This window comes from Pholis gunnellus (genome assembly GCF_910591455.1).
Source record: "Pholis gunnellus genome assembly, chromosome: 5".
Taxonomy (NCBI): domain Eukaryota; kingdom Metazoa; phylum Chordata; class Actinopteri; order Perciformes; family Pholidae; genus Pholis; species Pholis gunnellus.
Window position 1 is genome coordinate 11,596,407 of NC_136531.1, and position 15,848 is coordinate 11,612,254.

Consider the following 15,848-nt stretch of genomic DNA (forward strand, 5'->3'; position numbering starts at 1 on the left):
TTAACGTTACTTGGCCATCACTAATCCGCCTCATTCCCAATTCCCAGCTGCTCTATCTGCCTCATGACTGCCAGGAACGCTGCTCACTGAAGGTTCACACGCGATGACTATGTTTACAATATGAGGTGAGCTGTTTTTTTCCCCCTTTTAATGTAGTTAACGTGATACTTGTAGGGTCTCTCTAGCTTAGCTACCGTTCGTGTGGAGGTGGTGTGACGAGTTCACTGACAGCTGGTGGTCGGAAGCCCTCAGTCAGACACTGGCGAGGAATCCAATATCGGACAAGGCTCCCCTCTCTAATATAATGAAACACGTGTCACAGCAGCAAGTCACACTGTTAGCGACACGTTGACGGTGGCAAGTTAAACTTGACGCTGAAATAGTTTAACGTTAGTGCACGTTGCGTTTTAGGGGTAAGTTAACGATAAATACCGCTACCTAAATGTTAGCTAGCTAACAGCAAAGGTGTACTACATCGTAACATTCCGACGCTATCTCTCACCTAACGTGTCTATGCCGCCAGTGAAACGACGGGGTAATATTGTTAAATGAGTTAACATGAAGGAATTGGTAGTAAGCTTTTGATTAGCTGCTGAGAAATAACGTCCGTGTCCGATAATGGGTTCCCTGTTTCAAAGCGAGGCGTTGGATTTAACGTCTCCACTAACGTCTAACTAACGAACTGTGGCTCCGTAAGTGTACGCCTCTCCAGCAGTACACTGAACCAAACGCAAGGACAAGCCAACCTTTGGTGGCTAGCTAGCATCAGATGGCTACCGGTAGCTCTGTTGTTGACATTTGCCAAGATAACCCTAACCTACATCCACGAGCTAGATGAGCCATATGGTGGAGCTGTAAGCATTGATTAGTGTGCTCTGTTCACAAGTGGATTAGCTAACGTCTGTTGGCATAAGCAACTGCACATTGTAGTAGCGTTAGTTTAATGCATATTGGTGTGTATATATATATAACCTGATCTAATATTAAGAGTTCAGTATTTGTCCATTGTAATGAGGTACAGGTTAAGTGAACACAGCACGAGGTATCCAGCATGCTGAATATCTGCCTCACAGATTATCATTTAGAAATGAATCGTATGGCTTGGAACCTTGTTAGTCGTCCCCCCCCCCTACTAACATTACACTAAATGTAACTATTTGACAAATTGACATCTTAACAGTAAAAGCCTGTATGGTTGGAATAGTATGGAACATTTTCTACACCTGTACCAACACCTTTGTTACTAATCACGTATTAAGTAAACAATCATTTGTTTTCTCTCCTGATAAAACCACATGCTATGAATAGGAGCCTGCAGTCAGAGCCAGACATACAGAAGCAGAAGTGAAAGGGACTGCCCATCAATGGCCAACTCCACCCCTCTGCTGGATGTGCTGTGAGAGAGAGAGAGAGAAGTGAGAGGACCAGAGAATCTGTTGCCAGTTTGCCATGGAGGGCACTCAGCCCAAACCTGCTACCCCGGAGCCCATCCTTGTGCCCAATCCGGCACCTAGTCCAGCACCCAGTCCGGCACCCAGTCCAGTACCCAGCCCACTGCTGGAAATAATCACTGTGCCTGCAGCAAACAATGTGGAGGTATAGTATTTTTTTTAACTGTTCTCTGGTGTAACCTTCTTATATTGTAACAAAACTGATAATGTGTTTATAAGCCTAATATGTATTGTTTGTTGATGGGAAAACGACATAGCTGTGTGTTTTTTTTAATATTCACTAAATTAGATATTTTAGGCAACATATAAATGATGTGGCTCTGCTTCTGTAGTCCGCTGTTTTGATTTACTTCTTCTATGTTTTAATATTCTGCTATATAACCGTGTAATTAGTTGTTCGCCTGAGATCATTTGTTCATCATTTATTGCTGTAATTCTAAAAGTCAGAACTATGAGTTAATGTACCATGACAGTATGACAATGAGGGTGTTCTGGGAGTCGCATTTATCAGCAAGTTCATATCTTCGCCGTATTATTTGCCAAGAAGCAGCCTGTAATCTGCTGGTATGATACAGATAGGGCACGATACTAAATAAGGGTTCACCTATTAACGGCTCCAGGGACGTCTACCATTTTCTAATCTTTCCTTAAGAAATGCACTCATATTTGTGTCAATGTGACACCTTTTAATCTGGTGCTTTGCTTAAAATGTCCCGTTAATGTTTACTGCTCACCTACTTGTGTAACGCCTGGATATTGATAGAAATGTACTGCATTTAATATTGCTGTCAATAGGCATTTTTAAGGCATTTGTTTACACTGAACTAAAGTCATGAGTTTAGTTGTGGTTATAAAAGCAAGATGTTACAACATATTGAAAAAAATCCAATTAGAATTGAGGTTCTGTGTTGCGTCTCCAGATGTGGTGTTAACAAAACATTATGTCCACCGGGCAATCATTACCTGTCCTTGTGCGTGTTCTGATCCTCCTCCTGCAGCACCTGAATGTGAACCAGATCCAGGTGGTGGTACGGCGCTGCTCCAGTCCAAATGTCACAGAGGAGACCACCTATTTTATTCCCCGGAACCCGGTGGTGGATGCTGGCACTAACACAGACCCGCCGGTGGTCTGCTGCCCCTTCCTCCACAGATTTTGCCCATGTCCACCAAGAGGCCTGCTGGCCTCTCTTATTACCAAAGGTAAAGCAAGTGGAGTCTCACGTTGGCTCAGTGAGTTCCTGCCCAGGACATTTACTGCAGGCCAATCCCTTCTTTCACACAAGACTGTAAAAACTGCAGATATGAGTAGCTTGTATACTTTGAACTACTAAAATTGAGGAATGTTGTCGATAAATAAATACATATACTATTTTATTTTATGTTCACATTACAAAACGCAGTCACAGAGAAAGGCAGTCAATCATCAACAAACTCTTAGTATTTATTAAATGACTTACCTTTGAAGAAGTTTTAGAGGGTAATAACAATGCCTATAGTGACTTCTGACATGACACAATAGTCTAATGTCAGTCCCCTGTGTCCTCTCCAGTCTTTCTGGCAGCTGTGCTCTTTGGCGTGGTGTGGTCCATCACCGAGGACGAGTGTCTTCCAGGGGGAAACCTGTTCGGCATCACAATCCTCTTCATCTGTGCAATCATCGGTGGCAAAGTGGTGGCTCTCATCCGTTTGCCCAAACTTCCACCGTTCCCACCTCTCCTCGGTAAGGCTGATGTGCAGGTGTGTTTATACAAGCCTTTCTTTTATTTTAGTTACACAGACAATACGTCCATCTTTCAGGGTCGGTGTTAAAACTGCTTAATGCCCGTCGTATATTTGTTCAGAACAATTAGCTAGATTACACAAAGGCTCACCCGTGGAATCATTATTCAACGCTATAGTTCTACCGTTGGAGCAGATTGATCAGTACACAGAGTATTCCAAATGCACCGTACAGAAAATTGTATAAATACTAGTATTAGAGCTATAGTTGGTTTTAACATCTACTTTTCAAATGAGACTCAAATCTGAGTTTTATGAATCACAGTTGAAGCACTTAAATAATCTAAACCTAATTTAAAATGTCTTTGAAAAGCATTTGATTTACATGCAAATATTACTGTTGGAGCATAAATGCTGCAAGATATTCTCCATTTATGAATTAACTACAGGTGTATTGCACTTTGGCAGCCACGGACGTATTCATTTGGTGACTTGTAACAAAGTAATCTACAGACGGAGTTATTTCACCTTTGTCATTGATTAACAAAGGGAACATGAGGTCGAATCAGAGTTCTTGATTAACTGAACAACCATGTTACACTTGTTCCGTCCTTGGTTAGATGCACATTAGCGGCTGTTGGTTTGAATTCTGTTGGTCACTTTTAGTACTTCACTGGTATTTTGTTATCGTATAGCCCACACGATAATGGTCCTGTTAGCTTAAAATAAGACAAATGTTGTCACTAATTATGAAATAACAGACGTGTGAGTCTTGGTCAGGTTCTGGTTCTGAGGTGATCTAATGTAATCTAATTTCTTATTTTACATCATTAATGCTCTCTTTGGAAGAAATCCCCACATTGATCAGAGGATAGTTTGAATGAATTATAATATGAATTCCTGGTATTATGACTTTGGAAGTTGAAATCATAATCCATCAGCTGCACCCCTAACAAGATAAAAACCAAGGAAACTGGAGCCACTCCTTATTCGCAAAGAACATCAAACGGTCGATTGAAGTACTGCGTGGATAGAAGAGTATTCTTGTCGACCGGTTCAGTGTCGGTTTCTGATAACAATAGTAAAAGGTTGTGGTGAGTCCGAAGTCTTCTCTCCCCACTCATGAACAGTGTTAAATATGTTCTTTATGTATTATTTCCCTGTTGCAGTTCATCATTGTTCTTTGATTGAAAACTCCTTTGAGAACCCATTTATTTATTTATCATAAAGATCTTAAACTCAGCACAATTTTCACTATTCTCAATAATGTTTTGTAACTTGGCAGTTGACTTCTTAGAGAAGGTTTGGATATTGTTGAAACTCAAGTTATTCGTGTTATAAAACAATCACAGTCCTACAGTGGGTCTCAGTGTCTCAGGTGTCCAACGTGAGCAGTGTAAACAGCAAAAGGTGGTCTTGATTGTTGCTCTGTATGTGTGTGAGAGACGGTCCTAAAGGATCATCTGTCCCTCTCCCGCTCCCTCTGCTGTGTTGCAGGTATGCTCCTGATGGGATTCATGCTGAGAAACATCCCAGTCATAACAGAGGCGGTGTACATTGACTTCAGATGGTCTGCGTCACTGAGGAACATCGCTCTGGCTGTCATTCTGGCCAGAGCTGGTCTGGGGTTGGATCCCACGGTGCGCTACGTACTCCACTAACGCATCTCAGGAATGTTAGCAATCAAAAGTACTGAATTTCCAGTGATATATGAGGGAAAAACAAGCACATCTGAGCCTTGTAGAAGATGTTACTAGGTTATGCAGCAGTGTTATCAAGTAAATGTCCAGATGTTCCAACCAAGTAATGACTACACGAAAAATCCTCCCGCTGTATAAAAGTGAGTTGATGACTGTGACTCTGTGTGTCTGTGTCGTCAGGCTCTGAGGAAACTGAAATCCGTGTGTGTACGGGTGGCTGCTGGGCCCTGCATTATAGAGGCTTGCACCACAGCCCTGATCTCTCACTTCCTCATGGACTTGCCCTGGGTGTGGGGCTTCATACTTGGGTAAATACAACACTACTTACTCTCCCACTCCATCTCCACTCTTCCTTTTCTACTTAATAACAAGCTCGGTTAGGCACAGTTCCTTTTAAAGAATATATTTCCTTTTTTTCATGAACCAGTAAGAAATATATTCATTATATACATTTCAACATTATTGTTTTAAGCATTTTCTTCTTTTATAGATACGACATGTAGGGAGAAAGAAAGGAGACTGATTTTGACTTGACTAAGTCTCGTTTCTGTGTAAAATGTCTTATATTTTCCAAACGGAAATACAATCAATCATTTTTAATTGTCCACGTCCTCCATTTATTCGCTGTATGAGCAGACGTCTCAGCTCTCAGAGCTCCAGAAGCAGTTTATTACATTCAGTTACTGAATGGAGACGACATGAATAAGTTAGACTTAAGCCAGGTTCACAGTGGGGGCGAAACACTGCGACCACCAGGGTTTTCTATAAAGCGCTGACCGCCTGCTTTTGGCGCCCATGTAAACCAATCGGGTTGCTCTCACAGAATGCTCCGTGTCCAACTCCTGATCTTCAGTGATAGATTCTGCATCTCGCGTTAGCAACTCTGGCAAGAAAACACACTGATAAGCTTCCATAAACAATATATAGGATGTATTTGTAAAATTGTATATAAATGCTATAAAAGCATCCTGTGCTTTTGACTTTCCTCCCCTCTCTTCCAAACAACATACTGTATGAACAAGAAACATGTTCCCACGAAGCAGACAATAGAAAACTGCTCTCCAACAGATCATAGTACAACCTCTTATCCTCTCGATCACTTGTTGTCTTAACAGGATTGGGAGATGTGACAAATATATTGGCTTTTGACAACAAAATGATTGTAATGATTTAGATTTTTTTTGCTCATTTAACACGCCACAATAAGTGGCGTCATATTTGTGCCTTGTCAGCATTGGTGTGACGTCGGTAGGTGGAATGGAAAGTGCAACATCAGGTTTTTGAAACAGATGTTATCAGTGGATGGGGGCTGATACAAATATGTTTGTACTTTTAAGAGGGCTGACATTTTCTGTTCATTCTTTGTGTAAAGATTGTTAGCAACATTTTAATTGTGATGATTGGAAATTTCTGAATTCTAAAATTCCGTCCGTGTTTCAAGCCCGGACAAATGGTGATCATGAGAGAATACAATTTGAGACTGGTACCACATCTCATCTACAGTGCAAACCACACGTCATGCTGCAGGAATTACTCCCTTTTGCAAATCTCCAAGCATATTTAAAGGCTGATGCTTTCCTCACTTTATCAAAGGCAATTCTCGTATCTGTTTTCATCTCCTCCAAATTGCAGCTTTGTGTTGGGTGCTGTGTCCCCAGCAGTGGTGGTGCCCTCCATGCTGCTGCTGCAGAAGGACGGCTACGGCGTGGAGCAGGGCATCCCCACCCTGCTGATGGCTGCGGGCAGCTTTGACGACGTTCTTGCCATCACAGGGTTCACCACATGCTTGGGCATGGCCTTCGCCACAGGTAACCAGTGGCTGCGTGTGTTTTACAAGTGAAAGGGAAGAAGTTATGACTTGAAAACACCACCTTTACCTCCAGGGGAGTGGCAGCAAGTTCAGTGCAGGTCAGCACGGAAAAGTATAGGAAATAAGTAACTTCTATCTGTAGTTTGTCAGGAGCTCAGCAGAGGGTGTGAGTGGGCCGCTTACTCTCATTCAAATGTTTTTTTGTGCCGAGTCACAGTGCATTTTGTGTGCCATTACTCCAGTTTAGCACAGTGTAGAGCCTCTATGGGGCTATACTAAACAACACAAAATAACACCATCAATGATTACCCTGCTACTGTCATGAATGGTAATTTTAGGACTATTAGTTCAGTTTATTCTATTGTGTATTTTTTTCTGCTGATCCTTTTAGGCTCCACTTGGTTCAACCTCCTGAGAGGTGTACTGGAGGTGGGTGGCGGGACTGTTGTTGGGATTCTTCTTGGCTTCCTCGTCCAGTACTTTCCTAGTGTTGACCAGGTAGGCATGCTCTTGCAGCATTACTATATTAGCTAGTCATCCTTACACCACTTGACACCACATTCTGTGTGCGAAACATCTTGGGAAGAGCCAACAACGGCTGGTTAGAAAAATCAGTGAAGTGTCAATTAAATGATTGACTCTTTTTCACTTAGAAACACTTGGTCATAAAGCGATCCTTCTTGGTGCTGGGTCTGTCCGTCTTTGGCGTGTTCGGCAGCAGTGTGGCCGGCTTCCCCGGCTCCGGAGGCCTCTGCACCCTGGTGTTGGCCTTCCTGGCTGGCCTCGGCTGGGGGTCAGAAAAGGTAACAGCGTATGCATGCCATACATGTAGTACATAGATAATATTTGTCAGCTCTCTACAAGTAAGTATATAACCCTAGCCCTAACTATTGCATTTGTCAAGCATACTTTTGAACAACCTACTGGGTTGTACAGTAAGTCCTTCATTGTCTACACTGCTGCATGTCAAAGATATAACCTTCCTAAAACGTGTCTGTGTTCTGTCTGTCTAAAGGCCCGTGTGGAGGAAGTGGTGGAGTGGGCGTGGGACGTGTTTCAGCCGCTACTCTTCGGACTTATAGGAGCAGAAATTCGAGTCTCTGAGTTGGAGGGACTCACAGTTGGTAAGACGACCACACACACACACACACACACACACACACAAAATAACAAATTCAGGTGACTGCTTTTACTGTGAGAGATTCAAATGTGGTGGTATCGATGTAAATAGAGTATATTTCCATAGGCAAAAAGAGGCTCCAGGAGATTTAAGCTCTGTCCGTGTCCAGTAAATACAAAAACCTGATTCTGCATTTGCACTCATGTACTCTACTTCCATAGACATTCCCATATGAGAGTTATCTGGGAAATTTCTCCCCCAAAAAATCAATCTTATTCAAGCAAGTATTCAAGTATATCAAATATAATATTTTGATGTTCTGCAAGTAGCAGCTGACCACAACACTGACTCAACAAAATTGCTGTACTGTCCAATTTATGACAATGAAACTCTTACTGTTTTGACAATATTATAAATGTAATATAATATCTTGAACAAGTTTAACAGTGTTTATTTATTGTTACTGTACTATCAACAGGTACCATTGTTGTGCTTCAAAATGATGGCCAACTACTTTTACTATTTGTTTTTTGTTATTTTACAAACAAAGGCCACACTCCACACTCTTGGTTTTATTTCCTTGTATTTTATACGATAAAATGAGTCTGCAGTGTAAGAGGACATGCGGTAGCTGTATGAGTACATGCCCCTGCTTGCCCACAGCAGTTAAGGGGAAGTGCTGGTGATGTAGTAATTGTTGTTTTTTGTATCCAATATCGTGTAACACCTCTGTATGTGTGTTTTAGGTCTGGGTATAGCCACGCTGCTCATCGGCCTGCTGGTTCGATTACTGTTCACCTTTGTGTGTGTGTTGTGTGCGGGCTTTAACATGCGGGAGAAAGTGTTCATAGCCCTAGCGTGGATGCCCAAAGCCACAGTGCAGGTATGTCAGCGGTACACTCGTGTTCCTGAGAAATAGACGCTCTGCTCAGTTTAGGATTTTTACAGTAAATCATTTTTGTTGTACATAAAAATACGCACACTCAAATGTTTTTTCTTACTATCCTATCATTGCGAGCGAGTAAAGAATAAACCCTCGTGTCCTTTTCCTCATCAGGCAGCGATAGGCTCCACAGCTTTAGACATGGCCAGGGCGAAGGGGGACAAGCAGCTGCAGAAGTACAGCATGGATGTGCTGACTGTGGCTGTGCTGGCCATCCTCCTCACAGCGCCTGTAGGAGCTCTCATCATCGGGCTCGCTGGACCTCGCCTCTTACAGAAACCAAGGAACTCTGCCTGTGGTGAGCCAGTCAAACAAAATGTATCAGCTGTTTTCTTAGGTAGGTAAAGTCCTACATTCAACATTTCAACTCGGCTCAACACCCCCCCCGTCGCTGTGTTTAAATAGTGAATATGCTTTTCCCTTCCTCACCTTTTGTGATAGATGCATCCACTCAGAAAAGGATTTGCATAGTTATAGGTTGCTTCTGTTCACCCCGTCAGTCATGCACTCAAGTCTTTTACATTCACACAACACCGGCATTGTTTCCGTTGTAGTTTAGTACACGGTGCAAAAGTGCAACTCAAGGTTGCACACCGTTGTTTGTTTACTGCTGAATCTGACTAGCATGTCATCGGGCCTTAACCGAAGCGTTTCTCCTCCCTCTGTCTCCTCGCCATCTTTCCTAGGTACTCCAGCAGGAGACGACGAGGACAATGAAACTCCCGTCACCTACGAGAGCACACTCTGACGTCACCCGTCTTCGTCTAGTAAGCAAGGACATTCAAAGAGACTTCCGAGGTGCTTACACACTTGGGATATCTGAGCTTTCCTTCAGCCACCGAGTGGCCCCTGCAGTTTCTCTGTCTGCCGGTCAGCTCCTGATGTTTGCCGCGCTGCGGGAACACATGAATCACTCTGTATTTATAGCCTCCGGTGCTTTCCAGGCCTCAGGCTCCAAACAAATGACCCACACGGTCACGCTGTATGACAGTATGCAAGAGGTGCTTTTGGTCCCAAATTAACTTTGAATGAGCTATATTAGTGTGAGGTATGATTATGGTTTACATTTTTTATAAAGGTGGATATTTTCTCCTGCCCGTTATATTCAATGAATCCACCTTTTTGCCCATTTTTATGACAACGTCTCTGTTAACTATTTACTGTATTTGGACTCGGAACAGGTGGTAATTATGTTTTTGTATTAGACGCTGTTTCCTTTGAAAGGCTGCATCATTGAATGCACTGACTGTAGCAATATTTTATTGTTTTAAATTAGACCACAGTTGACAAGTCTTTAGGTGTTCAGCACTCGGTACGATGTTTGTACAGATGTTTGTGTATTTATGTTTTAATTAAATGTGTATTAGCTGCGTCTTGGTGATGAGAAGGGTTTATGTAGTGAACAAATACTCAGGAGAAAAATAATTCACACAACTTTCCTTTGGTTTACACACAGTGCTGCTAAAACTACCGAAATCTGCTACAATCACTATGTCGACATTGATCATATTCAAAACAATCATGTAAACACAACCGTTGATTGTAAGGGAAAGTTGATTTTTCACATTTGCTACATTTGAGTTTTTTTTATTACAGAAGTATGCAGTGTAATTTTGATGTTTGATTTGAATTTATTTACATTGCCTCATTGTGTATTAGTATCGACTATTTATGATAAAGCAACAGAATTGAGCATTAGTTTTTTACCAAATATTCTTTAAACAATAAATGATGAAATTTACCAAGAACTCTTCTCTTGCATTTTGAATATAATTTAAGTTTTGTGTAGTGACAGGATAATAGCTTAAATTCTTACTATGCAAAATATTTGTACAGTTCGACTTAATGTGTGCTTTATTATGTCCTTAATTCAAGTCACTGTCCCTTAAGTTTGGGCTTCCAATCTGTTTGCTTTCTACCTGCGCTAGTAGCCTGAGACTAAGGATGGCTCATTTGGTCCAGACTGAAATATCTAAATCTCTGTGGATTGGATTGTCATGAAATGTAGCACAGATATCCACGCTGTCCAGAGGAACAATCCCACTGACTTAGGTCGTCTTCTGACTTTTCCTCTATCACCACCAGGAACTTCACGTGTGTGGCAACGATTGACACCCCTAAACATCTAATGCACTCCTGCAGAAATATGGCCCTGAATGCAAGTTGTACTTGAACAAATGAGTAGACGATTAGCTCGTGATTAGTACTCTTGTTACCTCGTCACTCATTTCAGCTCAAGGTGTCATAAAGTGTTACCCAGTCGTAATATTGAAAGAAGAGAATCCAGCTACAGTTCTGTTTGCCAAAAACTGTTTGAGTTTAACATCCCGACTATTGCTTTTTACAAATTAAACAAAAGTAGTCGATGCAAGCCATCAACTTACAAAAGTTCACAGACAGACATTCAAAGGCATGATTGTGGAAGAACAGATCTGACGATACAAGCTGCCATGGATAAAATAATGCTGATGAATCGAGGAGGAACATTCCAGCAGGTCGTCAAAGATCCACAGCCATTGTGACGATACAGAAGCAAGAAGAGAAGAAACGGCACAGAGCTAAAGTCTAATGCTGCAGAAGTTACTTTGTGAAACCTCAACACCGTACTGAGGTTCAAACTGTACGACTGGATATTACGCAACGGTGTAGTGGTTTGAAATGTTTGTAGGCAACAGAGTTGAAAACAAAATTTAAAACTCAAATGTTTAAAGGCTATGAACAAAGAAATATTTGACCATTTCCCATAAACACAATAACTTAGAAGAGAATAAATCACATCCTGAAAGAGTGAACAGCATGTTGATTTTTGGCACACAGACTAAATCAAACCTAAGAATCGTCCAAAATGAAGACATACAGTACAAAATGTTGGTTACGGGTTGGACTTCTGTCAAGTATTTCATTTCAAACAACCCAAAAAAACACACTTACTCTGATGGGTTCAGAATATTGAAAGTCATAAGATCATTGCATTTATGTTTCAAGCTTTCCTCTCAAAGTGGTCCCGAGGATTTGTAATCGATTCCAAAAAGAGTGAGACATGACTACAGTTTAACTTACAGTCCTATAAAAAGGCTGCCCTGTTAAAGTAAACTATGAACAAAGGCCCCCAAAAGAAAAAGAAAAAAAAGCTTCCTTGCTGCTTGATATCATTACGGACCCTAGAATGCCGTTTTCACACACTAAAACTGGAATTTTATATTTGTAGGTGTTTTAGGACCACTTCAAATAAAGACTCTGGTCGTCCGCATTTCTGAGCAACTTAAACACAACACCAAGGCAAGACCAAGACTTTTGTTAAAAAAACAACAAAAGACAGAAAACTAGCTGTTAACTATGAAAACCAAAGACTGGGGAGGTGAGAGGAAAACGCCCATCAGCGGCCAATTATAGTATCTTCTTCTTGAGTATGAGCGGTCCCACGTTGTCTCCAGTTAGCTCGTTGTGCTTTAAGTGTGACCGGTCACAAACAGGAAACTAGAACAGGGAACAACCTAAAGTTAGCTGATAGGCACGATTCAGACACATCAAACTCATTTTAATCCTGACTTTAAAAAGAAATGCCTACATTAATAAATGACTGGGTTCAGTAATAAAAGTACAACTTATTGATCAGATGTGTAGCGAATGAAAAATGACTGCCAGAGCACCGTTACTATGAACGGTGATATCTCCATGCATAGAGAAGAGGTACAACCTACCGTTTTGGAGCGCCAACAGCGACAGTAACACACACTTGCGCTCTTCAGGTCCTCGATGTCTATCTCGTTGACCACTTTTGGGTTCTCTTTCTGGATCTTCAGGTTGATCAGACTGTCTTTCTGCTTCTTCTTCTTCGGCATGAACGGGCGAATGGTCAGATAGCCCAGCAGAGCCAGGATACCCAGGAGAGGCAGCAACCGGAGCCACTCGGACACTACAGACACATCACACACATCTGAGCAAAACAAGAACTACAGCGTGGACACTGGTGCACCTTGTGGGACGACAATACAAACTGAAACCAGCGTTTGCTTCAGGTTGAAATGCTGTTGAGGGGACAGAAGCTCTCAATACCTGACGCCTCAATTCAGGGCAGAAACCATAGTTCGTTAATCAACTTGTCAACTGACAGATCATTTAATCACCAACTATTTTGTTGTGCATTTGTGAAAACCCTTTGTACAGTCCACATGGAGAGGGCGGACCAGTGAAGTGAGGATTAAGCACAGTTATGTCATTTATTAGCGATGAGTTACACCCCAACCTCCTGGAACTTTTCATAATACTCTTATGGCAATTAAAATACTTTACGTAAAAGGATTTGATGCCTAATGGGACGTCGCTAATCCTTAATCTCTTTAAGGAATTATATATCACATGTCGGAGCGCTTGATGAGTCGCCCATCTTCTAATCTGCACTGACTGACTAAATTGCTCATTTGTGACACAAAACACAACTTCAGAGACACGTTTTAACATCTGGCAACATCTTAAATTAAAGCGGACATATCCGGCTCATTTTCAGGTTCATACTTGTATTTTTGGTGAAACATGATTTCAAGATTAATGACTCACTAACTGCGTTCCAAATCACCGCGTACTTTTTCTTTTTACTTTTAGTACAGCGGCTGCTCTTACAAAAGCACTTACTGGTGCATGCTGGCTTGCATACTGCAACGTGCGACCAATGTAGTAGAACATCCTGGTATTTGTTGGCATACTGCATTTGACACATAAATGCATTGGGAAATACGAAATCTTTTTTTATGGCATATTTAGTATGGATTATTATATTTATAGTGTGGGTTATTATATTTAGTATGGTGGTATGGGTTATTATATTTAGTATGGGTTATTATATTTAGTATGGTGGTATGGGTTATTATATTTAGTATGGGTTATTATATTTAGTATGGGTTATTATATTTAGTATGGGTTATTATATTTAGTATGGTGGTATGGATTATTATATTTAGTATGGTGGTATGGGTTATTATATTTAGTATGGGTTATTATATTTAGTATGGTGGTATGGATTATTATATTTAGTATGGTGGTATGGGTTATTATATTTAGTATGGGTTATTATATTTAGTATGGTGGTATGGACCCTGACGTCTCGATTTAAAGGCACAGTGTCTGAATAAGAGCTGTGTGCATATCTCTGTGGATTGAGCATTTTGATATGTTCACAGTATTTATACAGCACCTAGACCTGCTTTATATTACATTTAATAAAAGACATGGAAATCTCACTTTCTACAACATGTGACTTGTATAACACCTTCACAAGCCTAATCAATTAGTACTAATTAACTCAATCACTGAAATCTTCCATCTGTTGCGTTTCATCTGTGTTTTTGCCCCTCAAATAGTTGTAGCTTGTCATTTGTCACATGGAGCATTTCAGCAACGCCGGGCTAGCTCAGCTTTTCTATACATTTTGGGTCTATTTTTAGGCTAAATGTGATACTTTGCACAAAGCTGTGTTGGCTGTAAGGTCAAGTTGAAGTGGAAAATCTGCTTCAAGATGGACTTTCACTTCTTCTTTGCCTTCATTTAAACTGGACACTTGTGCTTAACTAGAAGCGGTGAATATTTGTTCTTCGGAGTATTATTCAGTCTCATTGTTAAAGAGATGCAGATAACCAATAGCTCAAGATGTTGTCCAGTAGAGGCTTTCTGAGAACACAGTTTCAAAAGAATATCAAAGTTTGCTGTGCTGCAGTTTAGAAGAGCAACTAATGAATATTCTCTTCATATATTTGATAAATCATTTCATCCGTAAAAACATCAGAAAACAGTCCACGTCCAAAGTGACATGCCAGGTTAGTAAATCTACTATAATGTGAGATAAGAATAAAGCTTCTCACATTTGAGAGGCTGGAACCATTAAAGGTTAAATCATAAGTAGATGAATAGGCTAAGAGCTGTAACTCTGCTTTAACTAATATGATTACATGAGCATTTCCTCATCTGCAGGGACCATGAGGATGGGCTCACAGACCTGGAGAAGTTGTCAAACAATGAACTTGAAGTAGTCTGTTCCCTTCTAGTCTAGGACTGCCTGTGCATCCTTTGATGGTATGAACTGGTTACATATTGTGGTAAACAGCAGAGGACAGGTTGCAGCTTGTAAGATGCTACACTAAAGTGTATCAACATTCAAACAAAATCAAACTTCATTGTGGCGAGTATTTGCGTTACAACTCAAAAGGTCATTACTGAGTTTACGTGGTTCCAAAAAACAGAACAAACTAAACGACGATAAAGAGTTTTATTGGAGCCAAAGCAGCCCTCGATGACGTGTTGAAGGACAGTCCCAATTACAGCGCAGGCTAGCGTTAGCAAAAGAAAGTTTGCACTGTGCCTGGAAAAGTGAGGTGAGAAGTCATCTTCACTTGACAGTCAGAAGTTGACACACACACAGCTGCAGTTAATTTACCTGTCAACCTCGCAAATCCGCCGATCGTCTCCGGAAGCGGAAGCTTCTTGAGGTAGGCTGGGAGCTGGACTTTTATTATCCTTGACACAGATTCTAAAACCATCTTGAAAAGCTCAATGTTGCAGGTTTTGTGTTTGACTTGAGTAGTTCCTGGGGCTCGTTTGTGTCACTGCGTTCATTTCTGAGCGCAGCTTGTCACCGGTACGTAAAACTCACACCGTGACACCGTTTGAAACACGGAAACGTCCGTTGAAGACGTGCGTCGAAGTGTTCGTGAATACACGTAACGACGACCCGTGACGCTGGAGTGTGTGACTAATCAGCGTTGGAGGAGTTGGTGTCTCATGATTGGACAACTTGATTTCCGCTTGAACAAGGTGGTGTCAGTCTACTTCAAGTGCTCCTCGTGAAGTTCGTTTTTATACACACGTAGATAATTTTTAATAAATAAAGCACCCATTGAAAAAATCAGTTGGTAACATCAGATGATAATATAATTCTACATATATCTCTCTCTATATATAATGTTTAAACAAATGTCTAAACTTCCCTGACTACAAATTGTCTGACAACAACATCTTGGTGTCTGTGATGAAGTAATCTTGTACTTCATAATCTGTGATCTTGGTCATTTTATAACAGAACACATGACCGATGATGATGACATTTCTAGGTAAT

General features: G+C 41.1%; 2 protein-coding genes across 2 annotated transcripts; one reads left to right on the forward strand and one right to left on the reverse strand.

Annotated features, from left to right (window-relative positions):
• Positions 1-33: 33 nt before the first annotated feature.
• Positions 34-9,706, forward strand: LOC306695875 (sodium/hydrogen exchanger 9B2). The gene is made up of 13 exons (XM_079159301.1): positions 34-125; positions 1,309-1,596; positions 2,450-2,651; positions 3,001-3,171; positions 4,668-4,810; positions 5,051-5,178; positions 6,503-6,678; positions 7,072-7,178; positions 7,334-7,483; positions 7,696-7,804; positions 8,547-8,683; positions 8,858-9,041; positions 9,430-9,706. The coding sequence occupies exons 2-13, from the start codon at positions 1,450-1,452 to the stop codon at positions 9,489-9,491; spliced, it is 1,716 nt and encodes a 571-aa protein (XP_079015427.1). The 5' UTR covers positions 34-125; positions 1,309-1,449; the 3' UTR covers positions 9,492-9,706.
• Positions 9,707-10,686: 980 nt separating this feature from the next.
• cisd2 (CDGSH iron sulfur domain 2) lies at positions 10,687-15,353 on the reverse strand. Its single transcript, XM_079159318.1, has 3 exons — positions 15,171-15,353; positions 12,445-12,659; positions 10,687-12,220 (listed from the first exon to the last, which is right to left on the reverse strand). Exons 1-3 carry the CDS (start codon positions 15,271-15,273, stop codon positions 12,131-12,133), a joined length of 408 nt encoding a protein of 135 aa, XP_079015444.1. The 5' UTR covers positions 15,274-15,353; the 3' UTR covers positions 10,687-12,130.
• Positions 15,354-15,848: the final 495 nt, after the last annotated feature.

What these genes read in the sequence shown, in the direction of transcription:
- cisd2 (XM_079159318.1), bottom strand. Translation starts at nt 15,273, where the DNA reads ATGGTTTTAGAATCTGTGTCAAGGATAATAAAAGTCCAGCTCCCAGCC. An exon ending in CGGATTTGCGAGGTTGACAG is followed by an intron (nt 12,660 to 15,170) that starts GTAAATTAACTG and finishes ATGTGTCTGTAG; the next exon opens with TGTCCGAGTGGCTCCGGTTG. An exon ending in GCTGTTGGCGCTCCAAAACG is followed by an intron (nt 12,221 to 12,444) that starts GTAGGTTGTACC and finishes TCCCTGTTCTAG; the next exon opens with TTTCCTGTTTGTGACCGGTC.
- LOC306695875 (XM_079159301.1), top strand. Translation starts at nt 1,450, where the DNA reads ATGGAGGGCACTCAGCCCAAACCTGCTACCCCGGAGCCCATCCTTGTG. An exon ending in ACCGTTCCCACCTCTCCTCG is followed by an intron (nt 3,172 to 4,667) that starts GTAAGGCTGATG and finishes GCTGTGTTGCAG; the next exon opens with GTATGCTCCTGATGGGATTC. An exon ending in GTCTGGGGTTGGATCCCACG is followed by an intron (nt 4,811 to 5,050) that starts GTGCGCTACGTA and finishes CTGTGTCGTCAG; the next exon opens with GCTCTGAGGAAACTGAAATC.